General features: G+C 39.8%; 1 protein-coding gene across 8 annotated transcripts in view; it reads right to left on the reverse strand.

The window, feature by feature from the left end:
* slc4a11 (solute carrier family 4 member 11) overlaps positions 1-24865 on the reverse strand; it is a 65680-nt gene extending 40815 nt beyond the window's left edge. For 2 of the 8 annotated variants that reach the window (XM_046875711.1, XM_046875701.1), the window contains exons 1-2: positions 24789-24865; positions 24586-24692 (exon numbers count right to left, since the gene is read on the reverse strand). In XM_046875711.1, coding sequence (XP_046731667.1) covers positions 24586-24646 — 61 coding nt within the window. In that variant the 5' untranslated portion in view covers positions 24647-24692; positions 24789-24865. The other 6 variants (XM_046875685.1, XM_046875656.1, XM_046875663.1 and 3 more) reach the window with 5 other exon arrangements.
* Between the last annotated feature and the right edge of the window lie 1128 nt (positions 24866-25993).

Raw genomic sequence — 25993 nt, forward strand, 5'->3', positions numbered from 1 at the left:
CAACCCTATTAAGTCGACGTTTTTGAAGTGGAACCACCTCATTTTCGCTTTGTCTAAGCATTTTTTAATGGTTATGTCGAATTTTTTATGTCGCCGAACCCTGATATCTCGAGCACGAGGGGGGAAAAATTTTGCCATTTAACGTCAGTTATCTCGATCGGCGATGTGCAGCCGCAGAAGAACTCCCGAAAGTGGCAGAAAAATCAAGCCTTACAGATGCTACAGGTGTTGTATTGTATACTGGTGAATCTCTGCTGTTAGTTAGTGCACATATGGCTTTTGTTGTTAAATGTTATGCGATAAACGGGAGGCGAAAGCCGTGCTTGGTAGGAGCACAGCGGCGCTTGGTGGGAGCACGGCGCTTGGTAGGAGCGCGGCGCGGCGCTTGGTAGGAGCGCGGCACGGAACGTGGGATGAGCAGCAAAAGCATAGAATTAACAACGGCAGGATCGGGGGGGAATCCGCAATGCGCATTGGGAAGAAAAGCGCAGCCGTTGAGAGAGTGCCGGTGGAAAGAGACGTACCGGGATACGCATGAGCGATAACAACGACCGCCGTGAACCAACATATACCAACAATAAGGGACGGTGAGAGTGTGGAAGTTTAAATAGGAGCTGGTAATGAGTGATAAACGAGCACCATATGTACGATTGAAGCCGGGAGCTTCAGAGAAAGCGGCCGAGAAAGCACCTGCCACGCCGAAGGGGGCGTGGCAGGTTGATTCCTGACAGTTAACAAACATGTACTGTATGTATTTTTATAGCATGCCTTCATCAAACAAATCGCGGCAACGCTGTTGTGTAAAAAAAAAACTCCAAAAACACGTGCATGCACATTCTCATTTATTAACGCACATCATGTGCATAAAGAAATTTCAAGCACGTTAATATATTGCCGCCATATTGATTTTCGTTTATCTCGATCATCGGTTATCTCAACGCTTTTTGGCAACCCCCTAGGACATCGACATAACCAGATTCCACTGTATATATATATATATATATATATATATATATATATATATATATATATATACATACACGCCTGCACACCTTGGCGGTGCTACAGGTGTATCAGGCCGACCTGCTGCGAGAGCTGGATGTGGGAGACATCTCGGGCGGCCCAGAGGTCCAGGAGCTCCACTGTACGGTGAATTTAGCTTTCAGGGCCATTAAGGAGACCGCTATGGCCATTGGCTGGTCTATGGCCGTCCTAGCCTCCATGGAGAGGCATGTATGGCTTACTTTATCAGATCTTTCCTTTAGGGATAGAGCCATACTGCTGGACGCCCCCTTATGCCAACTGGCCTATTTGGGACTCCGTTAACACAGTAGTCCACCGATTTCAGGGGGCCAAGAAAGCATTCTATTCTCCCACGTCACTCTTATGGGGTTGCTCGGTGGGTGCAGCCCCAAGCACAACCCAGCACCTCTTGTCATCGGGAAGTACAGAAACAGAGCGAAGGCTGAAGAACCGTGAAATAGCAGATCTGATGACTGTCAATTTCAATAAGAGGGCATTGGCCAGAAAGTCCTGACATAAGACGTTCTGGGGATGTTCAGGGCGTGCTGCACTTCATTATACGGTGCCCGCCCCACCCCGGCACCCCCAGGGTCCTGGTTCGCTAACCCTGCCATGCTAAGTGCTACAGTGCACAGCCACCTCCAATGAGCATGATTTCCGCCCGGAGTTGTAGCGGACTTGGAGAACTCGCAGCCTCCTTCAAGGCTCCTAGAGCTGCACCAGGGCGTAGCCCCAGCTCTAGGCATACCAGAGGTCAGTCTCAGGAGACTGATACCTTTACGTGACTTCCTGTGTACTGTATACAGAGGCTACACGATTCAGTTCGGGTCTCGTCAGCCCCGGTTCGACAGGGAATGTCCCACGCTGGTGGGAACCGAAGAAGGCTCTGGTCATGGAACAAGAAGTAGACACTCTTCTGAGGAAGAAGGCCATCGGGTTGGTCCCTCTATCAAACAGAGAGTCTGGGTTCTAGCATCCGGCATCAAGATGTCGTTTTGCTCACATGAGGGAGCTGGGGTTTCGTCTGAACACCGAAAACAGTGTGCTTATTAAAGCGTCATATTGGATTCGGCACTTCAGTGGTGGCTCAGGGTCAATCCCCTCCGTACTATCAAGGTCACGCAGCGAGCCCTTAAATGTTTGGAGAGATCCCGGTTTCCTATCTCAGGGCCCTGTGTTGGGAGTTCCTGGTTGTCACGCAATGCTTACGACGGATGTGTCCCTCACAGATTGGTAAGCGGTCATGAGTGACATGCTGGCATGCCAGATCCTCCTGTGGGCCCAAGGGAAGCTGGGGCTGCATGAGTGCTGCTGATACTGGGGCGCTGCGGTTCATTGAGAAAAAAAATGGCTTCCAACATGTACTATAACTTTCTGAAGTAGAACACGATGCCCTTCCTTTCCAACATAATAATGACCCCAAACACACTGACAGGATGACAACTGCCTTGCTGAGGAAGCTGAAGGTGACGCTTCGACATGTTCACTTGGGGTGTAATCACTTAATTTGGCAATAATGGCTGTATGTGGAGTCATTTTTAGAGGACAGTAAATCTGTACTGTTATACAAGCTGCACATTGACTACTCTAAACTGTATATCCAAGTTGAATTTCTTTAGTATTGTCCCTTCTACTAAATCTACCCCATCCACTAAAATGGTAAATCTTAGGTAAAAAAACAAGCCTGTTCTATACATGTTGCTATAAAAACAGAACTAAAAACAGATTTTTATAGGTATAGTTTTAATAGTATTTATATAAATTTGTATATTGAGTGTTTTACATGAAAATAAAATCAGTGTAGTTACTACAAAACCACCCAGTCATACAATGAAATTTTAAGGGAATATTTTAAATGTTGTTTTTTCCCTAGTGGTATCAAGACTTGTGATTTAGAAATGCACAACAGTGAAAAGAAATTGTCAGTTCAGGAATGTCTGTAGATTTCAGTAAGGTCAAAAAAGTTCAAACAACAAACAGCTTGTCTTGTTAACAAGGTTACCACCATGGTCACACAGGCCTGTGCTTCTGCACATTATTTTTATGTCACTGTTTGTGAAAGTAGGGTAGGAAAACTGAATTCAATCTATGATAATCTTTTGCATTCAACAGAGCACAATGAATTCTATGCTTTTATAAAATATACAAATAAATAAATAAAAATAGGTACATTCAGCATGGCCTAGATTTAGAGAAACAAAAACTCAAGAGTTCCTGTCAGTCTTTCGGTGTACCACTGTCTCTCTCATTCAGAGGAGTGGCAGGGATGCAACGTGTTCTGAATGCGGTATAGGCTAAGGTGTTTAGTGCTGCTGTTTCAACTCACCTATAGACCCTGCAGCCTTCCCTCAGGCCTCGCAAGTAGTCCGCTTACTCTGGCTAAAATAACCTTTCACTGAAAACTGTGCTGCTGCCAAAGGCTCTGTGTATGATTTAATCATCGCTCAAAACTTTTAATCCAAATACTTAGGTAATGAGTGTTGTTTTGATGCCACTGTTCTCGATGTGTACACCGTCATCACTGATCCGAATAATAATAGTAATAATAAAAATATAAAAAAGTGGTGCACAATTAGGTTGGAGGAAGCTGGTACGACGAACTACTGATAAAGGAAGTGCTTTGGCAGCTTCAGCGTTAAATCACCTGGCAGGGATGATCGTGACTGCAGCCATCACGCTTCCTGATCTGGGATTATTGTACAGCAAACGGGCTCTCACTGTACTACACAACAAAATAAACGCGGCAGAGCACGACTTGAATTATTGGGCTCACACAAGACAAAGGCAAAGTTTATACTCAAATACACATACAACACACACAAAGCACAAAGCACACACACACACACACACACACACACACACACACACACACACACACACACAAAAGTAATCAGAATTAATTCATCTTCATCATTGTACTTCAAGGATATTTATAATACAATCAGACACAGATAAGCTACCTCTTTCTTTCCTGTTCCAGATTTTTCGATGTATTGTTTAGTCACATACACAGTAAACAGCGCAGACACTCCATGATCAAAGCCAGAGCAGAAGTGAGAGAGAGAGAGAGAGAGAGAGAGAGAGAAAGAGAGAGAGAGAGTGATTGAGAGCGAGAGCGTGCGACAGAGAGAGAGAGAAAAAAAGAAGAGAGTCTCTGACTGCATTGTAAATTCTACTCAAGTCAAAATTGATGCAAAAGCATTTCTTTCACAGTAGAGGAAAGTGATGTCTTTATATTTGGATGGATAGCAATATCTGTGTGTGGGGGGGGAATACTACAGCCATATTTGACTAAACTGTGCACTTTGTGTTTTTTTGCAGGGGCTGAGGGCAGGTATAGTAGGGATGCCTTTTGTGCTGCATTACTCATAGAGGACAAGCTTGTTTCACAAACAGGAAGTAAGAACTCGCAATGCAGATTAGTTTGCGTGCGTGTGTGTGTATGTGTGTGGTATGGGTGCAGTGTTTTTCAAGTCAAGTCAAGTGGCTTCGAAATTCTCACCTATGTTAAACACAGTCATGCAAAAATCATGGAATACATGTGTTCCATGATTTTTGCATGACTGTGTTTAACATAGGTGAGAATTTCGAAGTAAAAACTAAGGGAAACGAAAAAGGGGACAATGAGAGAGAAACTTAAAGGACCTCGGGTTTAACCCAGTTACCCCCTCATTGAGCAATAGTCATATGTGTGGTTTGTATGCTTCTAAACCACAAGTCCATTTGCATATCTTTTGATGCTCTGTTTCCTCCTGCAGACTGAAAATGAAAACTGAGCTGAAATGAGAAGCACCAAATGCAAAATGTCTCTGCCTCATAATCTCGCTCTGCATCTCCGACAGAACTGAACATACGAGATGAGCACAGGAGGGCCAGGCGAGAAGAACCACACACACTCTCTCTGTCTATGGCAATAATAATGAAAATTTACAGCTCCGGGCTTAACGTTCACGAATGAGAAACAAGAGAGGAAAAGACAAAGAGAATGAGAGAATGACAGGGCTAAGGGCAGAATGCGCAGCTGGAGTTATGTACAAGCATTTGTGCACTTAACAGTTTTCAGTCTAACTATCATCTCTCCATCTCTCTCTCTCTCTCTCTCTCTCCCCTCATTAGAGATGTGCAGGTTCTATGCAGCTGCTCTGAAAATAAAGACATGCCAGAATAAACAGTGTGCACAAATGCTGCAGCTCTGTTATTGTATAAATCACCATTAAAACTGCATTATGAACTTGTTTGTGGAATACATACCGCAAAAAAAACACATAAAGTATATTACACATAGACCTTAAGAATATTTATTGCTGAAGGATTTGCAAATTAAAAACTCACACTGTCTCATTTTAAGTATCCTCCTCCATAACCCTGAGCAGGATAAAAGTAAGTTGCTCAGATGAAAAGATGAACAAATTAATTTTGTCTCAAACTTTCTTTTCAGTTTTTTTTATTCCTATTTTCTTCCCATTCTCGGTTGGCCAATTCCCGCCCACTAGTTCAACTGCTACCCCACTGAAACAGTTGCAGAGGGTGGGGCAAACATGTGCTTCCTCTAAACACAACCTCCACAACTGTTGCTGTTCTCTTCATCACCCGGGGGAGGAAAGTGCAACCTGCCCTCATATGCATACCTGAAATCGCAGATGGCCATTGACTAGTGTCACTCTGAATGATAGGAGAGAGAAAATGATGGCACCCCTCCCTCCCTGAGAGAACCATCAGTTTTGCTTTTCTTGACAAATGGTTGTTGCTTTACTGAGATTCAAACTTGCAAACTCCCGAAGATGGTTTTCTGTCGTGCCATTTATCTGCTTTTAAAGTTAAAAGGTAGCTTTTACCCAAAAACGCAATTGACACAACTGGCAACCTTAATGTACTGGTTTTCTGTACTTACAGTATTGATTTGAATAATTAATCTGAGACCGCCCCAAAAAAAGAATCTCTCCAGATCAGTCTTCCTCTTTGGCCACACTGGTTTACAGTGTGGTTTAGGTCAGGGGACTTTTATGGCCATGTCAAAAGTTTAACTCTGTAACCAGTGAATAATTTTTGTATAGATTTGGATGCAAGGTTTAGATCAATTGCCTGATGGAGCACCTCTTTTCCGAAGCAGCCACATTTTGATTAAAAAATGCTGGTACTTCATGCAGTTCATAATAGCACGTATCCTAAGTATGGGTTAAAAGCATCCTTGTATCTTTCTTTACACCAAACCTAGCCAAACACCAAGTGTTCGCTGCCTAAAGGCTCTACTTTTTGCCTCTTCTGACCATCCAACCCGGTTCCAGTCAAAGTTCCATTAGCATCTTGTGAACTTAATTTGTGGTTAGATGAAAGAAAAGTCTTTCTTCTAGAACACAATCCAAACAGTTTGTTGGCACTGAGGTGGCATGTAATTGAAGATTTGGAGATTTGATGAAGCCAAAATGTCTTCTGCAAATCCCCAACTGTGACCCTTGCAGCGATTTTTGCCTCATTAACCACCCTCTTCAATGTGCAGTGCAAAAAAAAAAAAAAAAACACTTGCATACTCTTTCAGGCAGGTTCATTATGGCTCTTGTTTTAAACTTAATTCACAGTGAATATGGGCATTTCACACATGTAGCTTTTTTTAATAGCCATTGCCTGATGTATGAACATCAATACACTTTATTATATAAGCTTCCAATGTTTTTAAATGAACAACTGTTTCTAAGCCCATTAACTGCAAAGTCTTGAGTCAAGTCAAGAAGTTTTTATTGTCATTTCAACCACATATAGCTGACGCAGTACACAGTGAAACGAGACAACGTTTCTCCTAAACCCTGGTGCTACATCACACAATACAGATCTACATACTTTAGTCCTTAGCTCTGTGTACTGTAAGTTGTCCTTGCCACATAAAGTGCATCGTGTGCAACCTCGTTTACTAGTTGACTATCGTTTTGGTCCCAAACCTCCTGGATTTTAGTTTCCAAGCTGTCCAAAGATCTTTTACCAAAAGAGAAACCCTATTCAACAGCATCTGACTCTGATTCTTTATTGCCAAGCAAACCAAAAAGCCATTTAGGATACCAGAGGGAGCCATTTTCTATAAGTGAGCTTTTGCCTGACCTACTGTAGTGCTATTCAAAAAGTCCTGATTGAAAGGTTTGCTGTACCTATGCAGTGATTTAGGAAATGATGTGAACTCCCATGTCTGATTTCCTAAAGATTTTCTTGTGTACAAGATCAAGTCCTTCAACCATCTTTAATTGATTACATGTTGGATTAATCTATATACAGTAAAAATATAGAATATAAGAATATATAAGACTGGATATTTAGTTTTGCTCATCTTTTTTTTGTTTGCACACTATATATATATATATATATATATATATATATATATATATATATATATATATACTTGCAGACAACTTATTATTGTGATTAAATCTTTTATTATATTTTATCTTATTTTGTCAAGTATGAATAACACAACACTTAATCTGTCCTGTTTACTTTCCTAACGTTCCTCGTAACCTTTCTTTGACATGCAGTCATAAGCAAGAACTCACAACCATCAAATACGACTTGTAAAATGACATTTTCAATGGTCTTCACAACAATTTTGACCATATTGTGTTATATTTATTGCTTTAGAACATCACAAAGCAATTTCACTCTTTTATAATATGCCCAGTGGGAAACCCGCAGGAGGGAACTGGTGCACTGGTAATTTTATTTTTAACTTAAAAGCACCAACAAACAACAAACTATACATTTAATTCTAAATCCACACTTTTAAATGAGGGCTATTGCTTTCAATTCATCAGATCCATGACTCCTTGATTTTAGAACACATGAATTGACCTTCATATTTATCTTGCTCACTCTCTGTGGAAAAACATGTTTATTTCTACCCTAACTAGAGCTGCTTCTGGTTCTATGCAGTCTGACTAGCTTCCTGATGCAGAGAGAGTTAAAAAAGAAAGCACACAAACATGTTATAGTGGTCTAGAGCCTTGCTGTGCTTCATAAAAGTAGATGAGGCCAGTTCCCTGTCCAATAAATGCCTTAGCCTAGTAGTTGAAAAATCAGGTAATAACTCAAACCTGATGAAACATTTGATTAAACATGGTATTAATTTCCGTCAAGAAAATTGCAGGAGTTTTTTACTGCACGGAAAGCAGTATTGCTCCTTCGTTACTGAAGACTAGAGAGTCTGAGGTAAACAGCTGAATGCAGACACGAAAGGTTTCAGTGATGAAATATCAGTTAGTAAGTTAGCAGTTTACAGATCAGCTTTGCAGCTTGCAAGACAAATTGAACATCTATATTTGCCAGTGAACAAACATGACTGGATTCAGCTGTTAGTAACCAAACTAGGAATTATTAGATCTCTGCTGTTATAATCATAATAGCTGTATAGGCTACATGATTGGCAGCAGTTAAAATAATTTTAGTTTATTGCCAGAATTTAAACAAAGGTATCAAAGCTATCACCACTTCAGGTTGCACCATGTGTTCCCTCCATTTTCACCCCGATTTGGTCACCTGCCAATTCACAACCACTAGCCAGCTCTCCCCTATTATATGACAGCTTCCAAACGGGTGGGTGAAGGCTAACACATGCTCCCTCTGAGACATGTGAAGCCAGCCAAGTGCATCTTTTCGAACTGCTGCTCATGCTGCATCAGAATGCTTTTCTTTTCTTTTACAGGCTGCACAGTCATTAAATTATAAATACTGTATCCTAGTCAGAAGTGTGCAGAAGTCAAGTCCCAAGTAAAATACTAAACTTTAACTTACACTATATGGTCAAAAGTTGACACCTGACTAACATACCCATTATGTATCCCATTTCAGCCTTGTGCAGGTCTACAATGTTGCCCCTGATGTCCTTTGACAGCTCTTTGGTCTTGCCCATGGTTGTCGAAAAGTTTGAATGGAAGAGGCTGATTGTGTGATGGGTGTCTTTCACTCGATCAAATACAAATTAATTTATATATAATATTAGTTTATAATTTTTCTCTGTTAAAATAAACCTACCATTAACATTTAAGACTGTTCATTTCTTTGTAAGGGGATAAATTTACTAAATCAGCAGGTGATCAAATAATTATTTTCCCACTGTGTGTGTGTATATAAATATATATATATATATATATATATATATATATATATATATATATATATATATATATATATATATATATCACCTAAGCATTTCATTATACAAACTGTCATTAACTTCTGTATATATGACAACTAAACTTGAAACTCTTTTTTTCTTCGATTGTGTAATTAAGGACTCGAATCAGTTGCCTACATTTCATTTTATAGCAATACAATGTCTTCGTTATGTAGTTATTATGTAACTACTTTTGCTAACATAAACGAACACTTCGAATGCTTCAGGCAGTGTGAGACATTTCAGTACATTCTCGGGGTAATGACTACACAGATTACTTCATAGAAGTATTGTATTGCAACATAACACAAGTAGATTACACAACAGCTTAAAGCAAATCAAATAAGTACTATCTGCAGAGCTGTGTGGGTTTTTTTCCCTGGCCATTAGGTATTAAGCTCTGTCTTAACAAATAAGTTAATCCCCTCTCTGCACATGGACATTGTCCTACAGACTTGGAGCAGCAAAGGCAAAAAGCTACAGTACATATGGCCTCCAGTTCTAAACATGCATACACCAAATGAAAAATGCCTTTTATATAAGATATTTATGGCTGTGATGTCAACACTCTATATAGGAAGCGAAACATATGGATGTAATGCAGATGAAAGCTGTGTCACCAGTGCAACCGCTACATTATGGTTTTCTGTGTCTGCTCGTGTGGAGATGCTCGAGCCTTCATGTGACTGTGAGCATAAAAGAGAGCTAGAGACAGCGAAAGTATGGGAGTAGAGCATGATGTTTCAGCTCTTGTCTAACAGCCTGTAGCAAAAGACCTTCAGCACACATGCAACACCTCTTTATTGCACAGCAGAGCACAGAGAGCAGCAGATAGGAAGGTAGTCCCCACTTCAACTGTCACTGGCAGCAGTAGAGAGAGAGAGAGACAGAGACAGAGAGAGTGAAAGAGAGAGAAAGAGAGAGAGAGAGAGAGAGAGAGAGAGAGAGAGAGAGAGAGAGAGAGAGAGAGAGAGAGAGAGAGAGGATACAGCAGAGGAAAGAGAGTTCGTTGTCTGAATCTGCCTGGAGGTTTTTTGGCACCATCCCCCCTGACTCTGTGAATTTTTAATGAGAAAGGGAATTCCTTCTGATGACCAGTAATGACACACTTACACACATGCAGGTTGTTATGGCAGTAACAGGAAGCTCTAATGAGGACCTGCGATCTCTAGAAGGTTCTCTCCAACAGACCTTTACAGACAAAATCTAGTTCTGAAGTGTCGATTGTGCCGTTATTCCGATTTATATAAAAGGCGTAAATGTAAATATTAAGTGGTGCTAATCCTCTACTGTAATAACAGACAGACAATGAATAAACACGGTCCAACTTACACCAGAGCTGCATGAATTGGACGATAACTGCGCTACATTCTTTGGTAGTTTGTAAAGCAGCCTGCTCAGGAGGTTGCAAATGTGGTTTACATCGTCTACTTACAAGTTTCACAAAGTACCGCACACAATTCAAAACAGGCCCTGTTTCTGCCTGAACTGTGAGAATAGCTGCAGTACATGTAGTACGTAGGACTGAAGAGACATTCCAGACGATGGTAAAGCTTTTCTCCAGAATAAAAAAATAAATAAAAAATCTGAAATTTAGCCATGGCCTATGCGTTATAATAATGTGAAATATGATTGTAATAATATATGCTATATATATATGAATTAGTATATGCAAATAGAGCTGGCTCATCCTGATATTGCTTCCAAGTGGTTCCTCACTTTCTTCCACTGTGCTCTATCAGTCTGACAGTAACACTGTCACTGCACGACCTTGAGCATGATCTGCACATACCTGAACCGCTTACTGACACAACACAGGCATATATGAGAGTGTGGCTCTTTTTACAATCATTTCTGTACACTCTTTCGTGTGTCATTTGCTCTCTGAAATCAGAAAACACTACAGCAAAAAAAAAAAAAGACAAACAAAAAAGGCTGCAGCTAGAAAAAAAATCTGATAATTACACCGCATAGTTCTTTCTCTAAGCAAAATCAAGAATGCCTCCTTTGGCTGTATGATGTCCTCGTGCACACAACAGAGACTCTGAGAGTACAGTAAAAGACTCATTCCAGTCACTGCAGTCCCAACATGTCTGAACGCGACAGCCGTCTTTAATCAAACAGTGCCGGAAAAAAACGCAGGAACACTGTGTGGACACTGTCGTCCTGCGTATCGAGGGGATACAGATCTCCCTTTCCTTTCACACGCCGTCGTTTAATCTCTTTCTCTCTATCTTTCTGTCTCACTCTCTTGCTCTTGGCTCGTGCTGCTCTGGTTTCAAGTGCACTCTGCTGGGGGATTCCTGCTAATTGCTTGCACATTTGAATCTTCCTCTATTAAAGCCAGGTCACCATTCCTTTTCCCATTCACAGTATTTGCCACGAGACAGAGAATGACAGAAAAGCATAACTGTATGGTTATGTATGTGACGAATACAAATTGAATTTGAATTTGAAAAAGTGAGATGGACAACACTTTGGAACAATACGAGAGCTGTGTGCAAGAAATTGGTGCTCTGAAACGCAGATTTGCAATACTTTGAGACGGCACAAGGGAGGGAAACAGGCCAAGTGTAAATGAACACAATCTAATTACAGCTAATAAAATGCTGGTCTCAATTTCCACAATAAGCCTGTATGGGTGAGTGTGATTGTACGAGCCTATGTGGATGTACGCATGTGCTTGTATATAAATGTGTACGCAGTGTGTGTACTCGTTGTGAGGTTTCTCTTCACACACTCGCTTGCTTCGCAATCAAAGGTCGGAATTTAACAACACTGGCATCCTCTGACATCTTGAAGCAATCTTAACCTTGCTGGGGGGTGGTTATACGCCTAAGTGTGTATTTTTGCATGTATGTGCACGTGTGTAAAGGAAGTTTATGTCATGCAGTATTAGGGATGGAGAAGAAAATGCTGGCATATAAAAAAAATAAAAATGCAGTAAATAAATGAGCAGTACATTTGAGATGATTTCTGCATGCTATATTTGCTCTATTACAAAGACGCAATGGCGCGTTTATCTGCTTTATCTATTTTTGATGGCTAGTGCATTCCTTTGTGTGATAGTCAACCCCCCGCCCCCCCATCCTTAACCACCACCACTACCACCACCACAGCCGCCATCATCCATCTCACCCCAAAGTACACACACAGTTCTTTCTCTATCTCATCATTTTAACACTTTTGGAATAAAAAGCTTGGAACTACATTCAAAGCAATGCAGTAAAGCACAAGTAATTAACAGATGCAGATAAATCAAGCCCTGTGTGAACCAAATGGTTTGTCAAGGCAGTTCCTAAATTTTTAGGGCATGGCTACATTGGTGATCCACTATAGAATGCCTAAATCTAATTTCTTCTACAGTGTGCCATTTACACTATTGACTATTAACTACAGGGTCACGGCCCCAAATTTTGTTACAGCAGTTACCTACTTGGTGACCACTTCACTAATCACACACACACACACACACACACACACACACACACACACACACATAGATAAAGCTTTCTAGAAAGACGATAGCTATTTATACTGCACCATCTGTGTCTACAAACGAGAAGTGTAAGTTTAATGAGAAAATGCTAAATAAAGGAATCCAGAGACAGACCTTTCAGATTGGTGTAATAAAAGACGAATGGGTGATCATGTTGCTTGTTAGAGAAAGGCAGTCATAAAAGCAGGGGACATTCCTCATTACATGAGCCTTCATGCATGCTAAAACATTAATCTCGTAATCCCGTTCTCCTCCGCCATAATGCTGCTCTGAAACTCACTTTCATCATGCATCATCTTGCCTCATCCCCCATGTACAGTCAAGAGTCAAGGACAGAGGCGAATTTGATTTCCAATAGCTAGGCCATTAAATCTACACACCTTACGCAACATGTGTGTATTTGTGTGGGGGTTTTTTTTTTTTTTGGGGGGTGGAGGCATGGCAAAATGCAAACTCATTTTTGAACAAATAGCAAGTGTACCAACAGACAATCAAACCGGTGAGTTGATAAAAAAAACAAAAAAAACCTTGCCACCTAATTTGCCTCATCTAAAAATACATTATACAGGCAAATCATCACAGGCTTTCAATCACAAGTTTACTCTGCTTGTTCATCATTAACACATAATAAAATTGATGGAGACATTAGCTGCTCTTCACTTTCTGTTGAACCTGTGAGCATTACATGCAAAGTATTGTTTGTGTATGTGTGTGTGTGTGTGTGTGTGTGTGTGTGTATATATATATATATATATATATATATATATATATATATATATATATATATATATGCCTGCAGACTGTGTGTGTTTATTCTGAGACAAAACGAGTGTGTGTGTGTGTGTGTGTGTGTGTGTGTGTGTATACACTATGTTCCCATTCCGATGATTTTAAGAACAGATGAGTGTGCTTTTAAGGAAAGGTGAATGTTGGAGGTGTGTTTATTAAAATAAGACTGTATGTGTGTGTGTGTGTGTGTGTGTGTGTGTGTCTGATGCAGGATGAATAAGAGTGAACAGCAGCATCCCAAATACAAAAAAGCTCTAGTGTCCCAGAGCATCGTCCTGCTCTACAGGTATTTCATAGCAAGCTGTATCTGTCCTTCTCTTTCTCCACCTCGCACCACTGTTTGTGTGCACACTAGAACGTGTTAGTGCGAATGTGTGCGTATTTAGTTCTTGCATTTGTGGTTCTATGGAAGGGCATGATATTGTTTTTTAATTTTTTTTCCCTCCTTGTTTGTTCGGCAAAGATTAACGACATAAAAAACATTTACGGCACATTCCAGAAGACCAGCCCGAAAAGCCTGTCTGCATTCCAGTGTAACGCACCCCAAAAAAACAGCACCAGATCTCGGGAAAAACACTCCGCAGACCTGCAGGATTCAGCCAGAAGAAAACTTAAAGCAACACACGCTTACACTCACAAACACAGATACACACTGCTTGTATGCAGCACATTTTTTTTGCAAACAAAATTTTGGGGTTAAGGGACCCCTTTGGATGCATTGTCGTGACAGTGCTGAAGCATGCATGCATAGATGTGTGTGTGTGTGTGTGTGTGTGTGTGTGTGTGTGTGTGTGTGTGTGCCTGTGCATGTGTACATGTGTATGTTTAACTGCATGTGGGGTTCTTACCGGACGGCACAAAATGAAGAACTTTGTTGGGTTCCATGGTTTCTTTCTCAACCCATCATTTTCCCGTAGTCCAGTCACTAATCAGGGGAAGATCACCTATGCTCTGCTCTCCTCCTCTCTCTCCTCCTGTCTTCCCCTCTACCTCTCTCTCTCCCTCTCACTCTCTCGCTCCCTCTCAGACAGATTCAGTGAGTCAGCCTCGCTCTGCCTCGGCACAGCTGTGACTCTGGGTCCTAAAGCCTGCCCCTCGGTTTCCCGCTGTCTCTCTATCTACCTGCTGCCTGCAGTCATAAGTCAGAACTGTATTATACTCCATATTGGGATATTTGTGTGTGTGTATGTTGGTGTATGTTTGTGTGTGCGTGCTGGGAGTGAAGTCCTATTATGAGCATGAGTGTAATGTAGATGAAATGCAGGGCAGTAATCGGTATAAGAATAAGCAATAATACAAATGACCTGAACCACACACTATATGTCGTGCAGCGCTTAGCTTTTTTTGAGAACATCTGAATTGACCAACTTCGGCATGTCAGTGTGTATTAAAATAATATTATAATATTGTATGATGTGGTTAGTTTATTCATGAAAATTCAATTCATCAGCATTAAATTGCAGCTATACTCAATATTTGAGTCGGGACAAAATTTCTTGGCTGGATATCAGGAATTTTTCTGATCACTGGACATTGGAGAACGAATTTGCTATTATTTGGTTAAAAGTCTGAAAGTGCTTCTTTGACATGGCTGAATCGTTAGCAATTGTTTTTGTTTTTTCCTCGACAGCAGGACAGGGAGAATTTGCAGGGTCTGGTTTTTATTTGCCCATAATACGAGGCTTATAAAAAGAGTCTCACAGTCTCACTCGAATTCTCCGCTCTGCCCATTTAGTTGGCATCAACAGATCTTTCCACAACACACACCTGTTGGCTGCAAAAGAGATTTTTAGAAGCGTACACATGGAAGTGAGTGAGTGTGATGAGTGTATACACTGGGTGGCGAAGGATGTTGATCGTTTTACACATGACTGTGAGTGTTTATATAAGAATCACTTTGTTGGTTTGGCATTGCTTTGCTGGGAAGCTACAGCTCATGTGTTGCATGTAAAAAAAAAAAAACAACTGCAATATAATTAGTCAATAAACCACAACTAAGACATTATTGTCATGAAACTGATTGTGCACGTGGCCAAAAGTTTGTGGACAGCCGATCTTTTACGATCGAATGTGCTTTTTGAACATACCGTTCCAAATTTAGTCTCAGCTTTGCAGTTATAATAACCTCCACACTTCTGAGAAGGCTTAAGTGAGGTCAGGCAGTGATGCCCACATTCAAATGAATCACATATGTTTTCACTGGGGCTGAGGTCAGGGCACTGAGTGGGACGCCCGCTTTTTTGTGTGTGTGTTTCTGACAGTTTGCTGAAGATCCAAATGGTCAGGTGTCCTCATACATTTGGCCATATACCATATAGCCAGACAGACAAGAAGCTTCTCTGCTAATTTACACAAACAACAGCCAACACTGCACCATTGAGTGATGTCTACGTTTGTAGATGTATAATATTACGTAACTGTCTTCCTTCCTGTAGTTTGAGCCAGAAAGTGTCTACTACAATTAAACAATCTCGCCTGAATGGAAACACTTCTAAAAAAAATAAATAAATCTAAGAAGTAAGCTGCATAGTGTAGGTCTTAAAAATATTTACTTCAAGGTCTTGCGACTACATTTCTGCTAACTTTTTAAGACTCACAGCAGAGCGAGGGTGCACTAAGGTTTCTGGAATATAAATATAAAAAGTCGTGGTGCAAGTACAGGATGCCAGAGGTGCTCTGAGAGAAAACCCACCCTACAATTTGACCTTGCCATTGTCTGTGAGTTGGACAGAATTGTCCAAAGGAATTGTTTGAGCTCTAAAAATGGTGCACCATGTTTTTAAAAAATACATCCACTCTTAGAGGTTTAGCATGATGTACTGCCACCTAGTGATGCTTCCTATATTATACAAACCCAAAAAAGGAGTACTGTTCAAGATGAACAATTCTCAGTTATGTATCTCACTTCTAAAAGTACAAACCTATATATGTACTAGTTCCTCTTTTTTTTATGTGTCACTTATTTTTTATTGGGTCACTGCAGTGTTTGTCTTCTGACCTCACCACATGCAAGTGCTAGACAACTACAGCTTAAAAGGCAATGTTTATGATTCTATTCACTTAAGGGATGTATCTGTAACGAATGCTGACAGTGTTAGATTGGGCCAAAAAGAGCAACACCAAAATTTTATCAGTCAATTCCACGTGTTTCCGTTCATTTTAAGTCTCCTTTTCCTACTCAAAAACAACACACATTTACCTAAATTTTCTGAATGTCTTTTTTTCATTTTCTTGTGGTCTCTCTCTTTCTCTCTCTCTCTCTCTCACACACACACACACACACACACACACACACACACACACACACACACACACATTATACAGCTGCAGGAAAAGACAGCAGAGTTACTGAACAACAGAGGGTGGACCTTCCTTCCCTTGGATGCTCACCTCCAAGTTAGATGTCAGTGTGTCTGTATGTGTGTGAGGCGTTGTGGTTTCAGAACAGCTGAATAGATTGCAATGCATCCCTGAGTCTAACATGAGCAGTGGTGACTGCCAACCGTATTCACAATTCATCACAATTTCAAAGCAGAATAATTTATTGTTTCCTTGCCAACTGCTGACAAAAATTTTGGCTTGGTTTCTTTTAATACAGGATCTTCTAAAGCATGTGCCAGGGCACATATTTAAAATGTTTTAACTCCAAGGCCAGGACAGAATGTGAGCGCAAGTAATAACTTTTTTTTGTTGTGTCTATAAGCATCTTTCAGGAGTTATTTGGTCATTTATGTCTGATGGGTACAATCAGAAATTGTACAATGTCCACTTGAACTTTTCATTACATATGATTGGAAGGAGTAATTTCAGTTACACTTTACTAACAGATTTGCTACCTCGAATTCAGGCTGTGCTGTATAACACCATATATATATATATATATATATATATATATATATATATATATATATATATATATATATATATATATATATACAGTGAGGAAAATAAGTATTTGAACACCCTGCTATTTTGCAAGTTCTCCCACTTAGAAATCATGGAGGGGTCTGAAATTGTCATCGTAGGTACATGTTCACTGTGAGAGACATAATCTAAAAAAAAAATCCAGAAATCACAATGTATGATTTTTTTAACTATTTATTTGTATGATACAGCTGTAGTTTTTCACCAGGTTTGCACACACTGCAGGAGGGATTTTGGCCCACTCCTCGACACAGATCTTCTCTAGATCAGTCAGGTTTCTGGCCTGTCACTAAGAAACACGGAGTTTGAGCTCCCTCCAAAGATTCTCTATTGGGTTTAGGTCTGGAGACTGGCTAGGCCATGCCAGAACCTTGATATGCTTCTTACAGAGCCACTCCTTGGTTATCCTGGCTGTGTGCTTTGGGTCATTGTCATGTTGGAAGACCCAGCCTCGACCCATCTTCAATGCTCTAACTGAGGGAAGGAGGTTGTTCCCCAAAATCTTGCAATACATGGCCCCGGTCATCCTCTCTTAATACAGTGCAGTCGCCCTGTCCCATGTGTAGAAAAACACCCCCAAAGCATGATGCTACCACCCCCATGCTTCACAGTAGGGATGGTGTTCTTGGGATGGTACTCATCATTCTTCTTCCTCCAAACACCTTTAGTGGAATTGACCCAAAAGTTCTATTTTGGTCTCATCTGACCACATGACTTTCTCCCATGACTCCTCTGGATCATCCAAATGGTCATTGGCAAACTTAAGACGTGCCTGGACATGTGCTGGTTTAAGCAGGGGAACCTTCCGTGCCATGCATGATTTCAAACCATGACGTCTTAGTGTATTACCAACAGTAACCTTGGAAACGGTGGTCCCAGCTCTTTTCAGGTCATTGACCAGCTCCTCCTGTGTAGTTCTGGTCTGATTTCTCACCTTTCTTAGGATCATTGAGACCCCCACGAGGTGAGATCTTGCATGGAGCCCCAGTCCGAGGGAGATTGACAGTCATGTTTAGCTTCTTCCATTTTCTAATGATTGCTCCAACAGTGGACCTTTTTTCACCAAGCTGCTTGGCAATTTCCCCGTAGCCCTTTCCAGCCTTGTGGAGGTGTACAATTTTGTCTCTAGTGTCTTTGGACAGCTCTTTGGTCTTGGCCATGTTAGTAGTTGGATTCTTACTGATTGTATGGGGTGGACAGATGTCTTTATGCAGCTAACGACCTCAAACAGGTGCATCTAATTTAGGATAATAAATGTAGTGGAGGTGGACATTTTAAAGGCAGACTAACAGGTCTTTTGAGGGTCAGAATTCTAGCTGATAGACAGGTGTTCAAATACTTATTTGCAGCTGTATCATACAAATAAATAGTTTTAAAATTATACATTGTGATTTCTGGATTTTTTTTTTTTAGATTATGTCTCTCACAGTGGACATGCACCTACGATGACAATTTCAGACCCCTCCATGATTTCTAAGTGGGAGAACTTGCAAAATAGCAGGGTGTTCAAATACTTATTTTCCTCACTGTATATATATTCTTATATATCAACAGTGATTTACCAAATATTACAATTGACCAAAACATCACAGTTTTTATTTATTTATATTAACATTTAATGATATGGAAGCTCATTTACTGCATAAATTAGATAGATAACAACAATCTCTTTTGAAGAATACTACATATAAAACACTATCAATGCAGACGACCATACTCATAAGAACCCATGAACCACAATCTCTCTTGTCCAGAACACTCTAAGATACAAGAAAACGACTTACAATGTGCTGATGCCTGAAAGTTACCCTAATAGAAAACCACTATATCAATTTTTTTTAACACATTTTGTAACCTGTTTATTGGTAGCCTTGGATTATGAGGCGCATCCACCATTTTTCCAAGTCCTTTGAATGAGCTGTTGCCATAGTAACAATAACCTATTAGAACTAGCCCATTAATATAGACCTGTGAGTTATATGAGTTCCTTGCTGTTATAGAAAATGAATTAACACTTTCTGTTTGGAGAATTTCAACCTTGCTGTGTGGTATATCATCTGTGTATATAATTGTAAAATCACGCTGCTAAGGGTTGCCTGCACTCTTAAAACGTAATCTCAGCCAGCCTAAACCTCATCTCTTTTATACGACGAGGTGAAAAACATGTTCGGTGTTGAATCGTCATCAGGCAATAAAATACAATGTGCAGTGCAAATCAAAATTGCGGAAAGAAGCTTATATTGTTTCCCACATTTACTTCAAATCAAATTGTTTTGTATAGCGTACCATGCTGATCACTTTAGTATCTAAAGTACTCACTGAGTTATGTAAAATGAGTAAATGATACAACATTTCAATTTTGGAACTAGTATAGTAAGATGAAAATTTCTGTCTGATCCCCAGCTCACTTTAAGAGATCAGGTTATCAAACTGGTGAGAGATACAATCCTATGATGGGAACTATGCAAGCTTGTCAGAGAGCCAGAATGCTGCCAGAAATCTAAACATCATGAGTACAGGCACTGGTGAAATGGTGAAGTCCAGCCATCAATGTACAAAATAATTCGGCAATGACCTTGCAATAATTATTTAGCAAGGTAAAGCTGAATGGTCAAAGTGTAAAGCCAAAATTTAAATCGAAGTATACTGATGACAGCCAGCCGATGAGTCTAAGACGTGAAGGGGAAGGGGAAGGACGTGCAGCTCAACAGGATACTGTATCGTGTAGGTCCAAAAACCAGACTATTGTCACCTCAAGCACTAAAATACAGGGAAAGGGGTGCAATTGCAGTACAATGCCATACAATGTCAGGAATGTCAAAAGGCTCAATAGGTAGCATATTGACCAAAAAACCTTTCTTAGAGCGAGCAGTTGGCAAGTACTGTGAAGTTAATATTTTCATTGGTGGAGTTCCAGTTAGATGTCTTATAAACACAGGAAGCAATATAAGTACCCTAACAGAATGGTACTTTTGTAAAAAAAAAAAAAAAACTTTATGGGGAAGACTCTGTAGAGGGAAGCCTTCCATCATGTACAGGAAATTGAACTGGTCAATGACAACTGCCAGCATAATAGAAAGCATAAAACACATGCCCACATCCTCTGTAGTCACAGCCTGGGCAAGAGTAAACCAGACAACTATCGACACCAATGATTAGTGAGTGCTGGAGACAGAAGTTATACCATTGCCAGGTGGTTTGTTCCATATCCCCACAGTAGTCTCCGACTGGTAAACATTACTCCAGAGGATGTTTAGCTGCACCCTGAACCTCAGGCTTGGATTGCTTATCCACTCTCAATGTGTCGAGAGTTCCCCTTGTGTAGCGAGGTTTCAGCAAATCTCTGTTAACCATGAAGAGGTGTCGACTGATTTCAAAGGAAACCCCATCGCAGCTTTTATTGTGCTGTTTGTGCTGTATGAATATCGGCAAATGTCATTTAGCCTATGCAACATGCCCGCAATGTTTCAGCACCTCATGCAGGCTCTTATGGTGCACCAAACTGGACTGAAAAAGTAGTTGGCATTTTCTGCTGTATGAGGTCAAGCTCTTCGGTCATCAGGTCTCCAAATAGGGAGTGAGTACTGACCCTGATAAATGCAGTTGTAGAGTGGCCAGTTCCTAGTACACATCATGAAAAAATTCTTAGGGTACAGCAGCTATTATAAGAGTTTCATTAAACGTTTCTATCTGGTTGCCAGACCTCTCCATAAAATAGTGAATATTTGACTCTAAATTAAACTCAAGCAAAGGTTTAAATACTCTTGGACTACTCAGTGTCAGTCAGCCTCTGAACAGCTGAAAAGCAAGCTAAATAGTGCTCCAACCCTGGGGTACATTAATGCCACGCTCCCATTTGTTATAGAGACAGATGTGAGGAAACCTTGGGCTTGGCTGCAGATTTCAACCAGCACCAGAGTTGTAGGAAGTCTGTAATAGCTTATGTGAGTAGGAGGTTGAGAGGGGGTGAGAAATATAATCAAAATTACAGCAGCATGAACCTGGATCTGTTTGCACTTAAATGAGAGGTGACAGAAAGGTTTTGGAGCAACCTGCTGGGATTCAAATTAACCATTATAACAGACATCAACCACCTCTGTCACCTTACTTCTGCCAAACAAGGTGCCATTGAACAAAGACAGGCAGCCCAGCTTGCCATCTTGGACTTTTATGTCAAGTACCACCCTAATAGTAGTGGCAGCAGGAGTTAACGTGCGGTAAAGCTAGACAGTTACAGGCATCTTTGTCAGGAGAAGATGGTAATAGATGTGAGAATACCTCCACCTTGCCAGGAAATTCAAAAACAGAAATTCTGCATTTGCAGGTAGTCCCCAAGTTATGATGGTTCGATCTTACAATTGATGATACCAATACGAAAAAAAATTTGCACAGTTGGGACAGGAGCCAGCAACAAACACTGGACATTACTTTTTAAATGTTCACTAAAAATAATGTCTCCAAGATGCACATATTCGAACAAAGGAGAATGCTGAGGCAGCAAAGAAACATTTAGGTAAACAAAATGAGAGAATATCTTTCCCAGCTTTAGAGACTGGACATGTTTAACTAAGGCACTGACCATAGAAATAAGATTCAGGATCCCCGGTCATCCATATGAAGTGTTAGAGGTTTAGGGGTCCATGTATAACCACAAAAGCTGCTTCAGGAGGGCCAATAAAAGGGTAAACCAATGGTGTACACCCATAATCAGGAGTCAAACGCTTCCTATAAAAGAGATCAGCTGCTGAGTCGGAGATACCTTTACTGAGGCTAGAATGTGTTCTGGCTGAGGACCTTGAAGAGCCAGATCCTGAGTTTGAAGATTTTTTCAATGAACAATAAGAGGAATCTGGTGATAATAGTGTTTGTGCAGAACTCGAGGGAGTAGCGGAAGTAGAAGAAATACATGTCCACTTCCGGTGAGTACTGCACCTAGTCCTAGAAAGGGAAGGAGGTGTGAACTCACAAGTGCCTTGTCAAATGCAGGAGTACACAGTAACCCAAATAGATTGTCTATGTCAGCTTGCAATGAAGTGTCCCTCAGTCTTGATGTGCTTTCTCAATCCTTAGCTGGTATGGTCCTCTTATGTCAGTGAAGCTTAAAGGGGGGCCAGGTGATTAGTGTGTCCAATAGTCACCAAGTCACCAAGGTTGTTAAATATTATCAGGGCAAAATCAGGCGTAACCAGGTGCAAAATGAGACAGCATTTCAAATTTGGAAATGGTATTAGAGTCCTCCACTACATGTACTGTCTATACAGGTAGCGCAAATGTATTTCTCTTTCAGTGGTAAATGTAACGCTGGCCCTTTTAATGAAAACTAAAAGTGAGTCACAGTTCCATCTAGGAATGCCAGAGTTTACAAGTAGAATGATACAATACAATACAATACAATATACAACTTCATTTCATTTCATTTCTTAGACAGATGGTTGTTAAGTGAATGGATGTGTGTCTTGTGACTTCATGATACTGATTTCTGCTGATACATTTCTGCTTATTATTTCTCAAGATGCATAAATGTTGATAAAGTATCAGTACCAAAGTTATATTTTATGCACAAGTGAATTAGAGTTGTTTAATTGTGCATTTTCTTGTTTAACTAAGAGGGGACAAAAAAAAACATCCTTGTATATGGAAGCATAAGCAATATTTAAAATGGCAATGTATTTCTGTATTTAAATGTACATTTTCCGGTACCATATGTGCAAAGTATGGTGCAAAAAGGAAAATGAACAATAATTTATATCGTTTACATTTGTCATTTCCAACAGTAGTTTTAAAAATGTAAAATTACATATTGAATTGAATGCTTTATAAATGCGAAATGAATATGAAAATCTGATACCCAAATTGATTGGATTGCATTTAAACTCACGATTAAGACAATTTCTTTACCATAACACCATGTAATATTTGTAGCACAATACTGTATTTCATAATGCATATTGAGCCAAAGGTATAGCAACATGCAATCGAAATAGTCTTAATCGTGAGTTTAAATGCAATTACGACAAATAACATTAAAATGATCATTTTGCTACTATTTCTGTTTGGACATGTTACACATATCAAATCAATTTGGGTATCAGATTTTCATATTCATTTCGCAACTTATAAAGCATTCAAATCAATATGTAATTTACGTTTTACGTTTTTTTTCACCCATTTAAGATGTTTTAAATAATGCATTTTCAATTGATACCCCACGACAAATGTAGTTAAGTCGATGTGGTATGAATTTTGCTACCAATATGCTTCTATACTCGTAGGCCCTCTGTGTGCATTTCAGAGTGGGTGTGAACCATCATGAGTTTTATTCACATTTATTGATTTCTGGAGTGTTAATGCTCTTACATGTGTATTGCCTGGAATGAGTGAGGTAACAATGTTCCAGTTAATTCAGGTGTTCCAGATCTTTCTAGATTAGAAACAAAGAAAAGGAGTCCGGCGTGTACATGCGTCAAAGTGACGAGCAGCAATCCAAATGTGTTCAACTTCTAAAAGTCAAGTCGCACTTGTGTGTTTATCGATTAATGTTAGTAATAAAATGCAAATTGATTCATATCGTATTCAAGTGTGTTGTCACCAAGAATATGATGTGCAGCTGCATCTTTCTTTCTTATTTCATTTCATCCGTGGACACTTCCTAGAACTGAAGTGACCTTCTTTAGTCCTTTCCGAACACAAAAGATATTTGCGTGTACGTCTTCCTCTTGGAAAAGAGGCTGCTTTCGTTGTCTTTGTTGCTCAGGTTAGTTGTTTTCTATTATTCACTGCTGAATGCGGTCAAAGGAGGAAAAATACTGACTCATTCAATTGCTTGTATAAAAAAAAAAAAGGGGAGAGGAAACAACCTTCAATTCTTGTGTTACATTTACAGAATCCTACACAAAATGTGCATATCTAATACTGTGTTGGTCAAAGTGCAGTCACGACTAACAGACCGCTGTTTTAAAAGTTGTGTGTCCTGATTGATTAATTATTCATTCTCTGGGCTCCAGTTATGTGTATATCCAATAGTAATTAATGAAGATAATGGAGATTGAATGACACCTTACAGATTCAAAGTCTGTATGAAATACAGTTTATATACAGTACATTGTACAGTATTTTATTATTGTTTTTAAATTATCTATGTAGCCTACATGGAAAGTAAAACTCTTCATCTCAACACGTTCAGCGTCGACTCTCTTACCTTCAACGAATCTGTTAACGGTCACCCCCCTCATGTCTCTTCCGTCCCTATCAGTTTTCATCAGCACTTCCTTTTTTTGAAGTTTTCTCACTTTTTTTTTCTTTATCCTGCAAAGGAAAAGTTCTAATGAAAATATTTTTTACCTTCTCTATAAACATCCTCTAGACAAACATTTCACAGCCCACAGTCCGCAGTCACCTCACCTCACCTCTTCGCCCTCAGCGCGCGTGCACGGCGAGTGCGCGCGGGTGTTCCGCAGGTGTGTGTGACAGCACGCGCCTCCCGCCACCCACTCCCCCCTAAAGTGCTACGCGAACAAAGGCTGCGTCCCAAACTCACATTCTACCACACAGGAAAGTGTGCAGGCAACAGCACAAGTGACCTGAGGTCAACGCACTTCTGACGAGCTTTAATAAGCATTGTGTTTATTTTAATAGTAATTACATTTTTAATTTTTCACTGATTTTATCAGTGAAATCTAATCTAAATATAATAATAATAAAAGTTGTTAGGTACAAGAATGTTAGTTACACACAACACGGTGGGGTGTTTCACCTAACAGAAGATAACATTTGTCAGAAAATCAATCCCCTTTGTGATTTTAAAGCTGATGTAGATTTATTGTTTTTGTCCTGCTGTAACTTATCTCGTGGGAATTTCACACTTGGAATATATGGAGAAAAATAACTATGAAAAACAATTTCTGAAGTAATTTGAACCAAGTTTATATGCCCAAGATCATGGTTTCACTGTCAATTACTGGGCCCCTATTTGTTGCCACATGTCGCTAGACACAAATGTAAATTTTTCTGGAAATATCCATTTACATGTTTTCCTTTAAAATGTATTAAATGATGTGCAATGCACATACAATGGATGAAAATGAAGTTAAAGAATTAAGAAAGGGATACACCAGTTCGATATTGCTCCTTCAATTGTATTCGAACTAAAATGATTAACCACATTTGCATAAAGTTCAGTTTTTGTTTCATCATTTCTAATAGAATGGAGTGGGATCAGTGGGATCATTGGCTTGGACTCAGTCCAGCTTTTACAGAATGTTGGTGAATCTAATGACCTACTATATTGAGTGCAAGACATGTCTGCTCAAAAAATTAAAGTTTTAGCACTAATCTTTAAAGGGTTTTAAACCTCACACGACATGAAATTTTTAAAAATATCCAACTTGGCAATTATGCATTTATACACTCCTATAAAAATATGAGGCAATGGAGAATTTTCAAATAGTTTTAATAACATGGGGAAAGACACATTGGAACACAAAGGGGATATAGTTCGATGTTGCTCCTTCAATAGAAATCAAGGCAAAATGAATATTAAAACATTTAAACAGTTTGGATGATTGGCCACATTTGCATAAATCTCAGTAATTGTTCCAATATATATC

Source organism: Silurus meridionalis, chromosome 2 (assembly GCF_014805685.1).
Source record: "Silurus meridionalis isolate SWU-2019-XX chromosome 2, ASM1480568v1, whole genome shotgun sequence".
NCBI lineage: Eukaryota > Metazoa > Chordata > Actinopteri > Siluriformes > Siluridae > Silurus > Silurus meridionalis.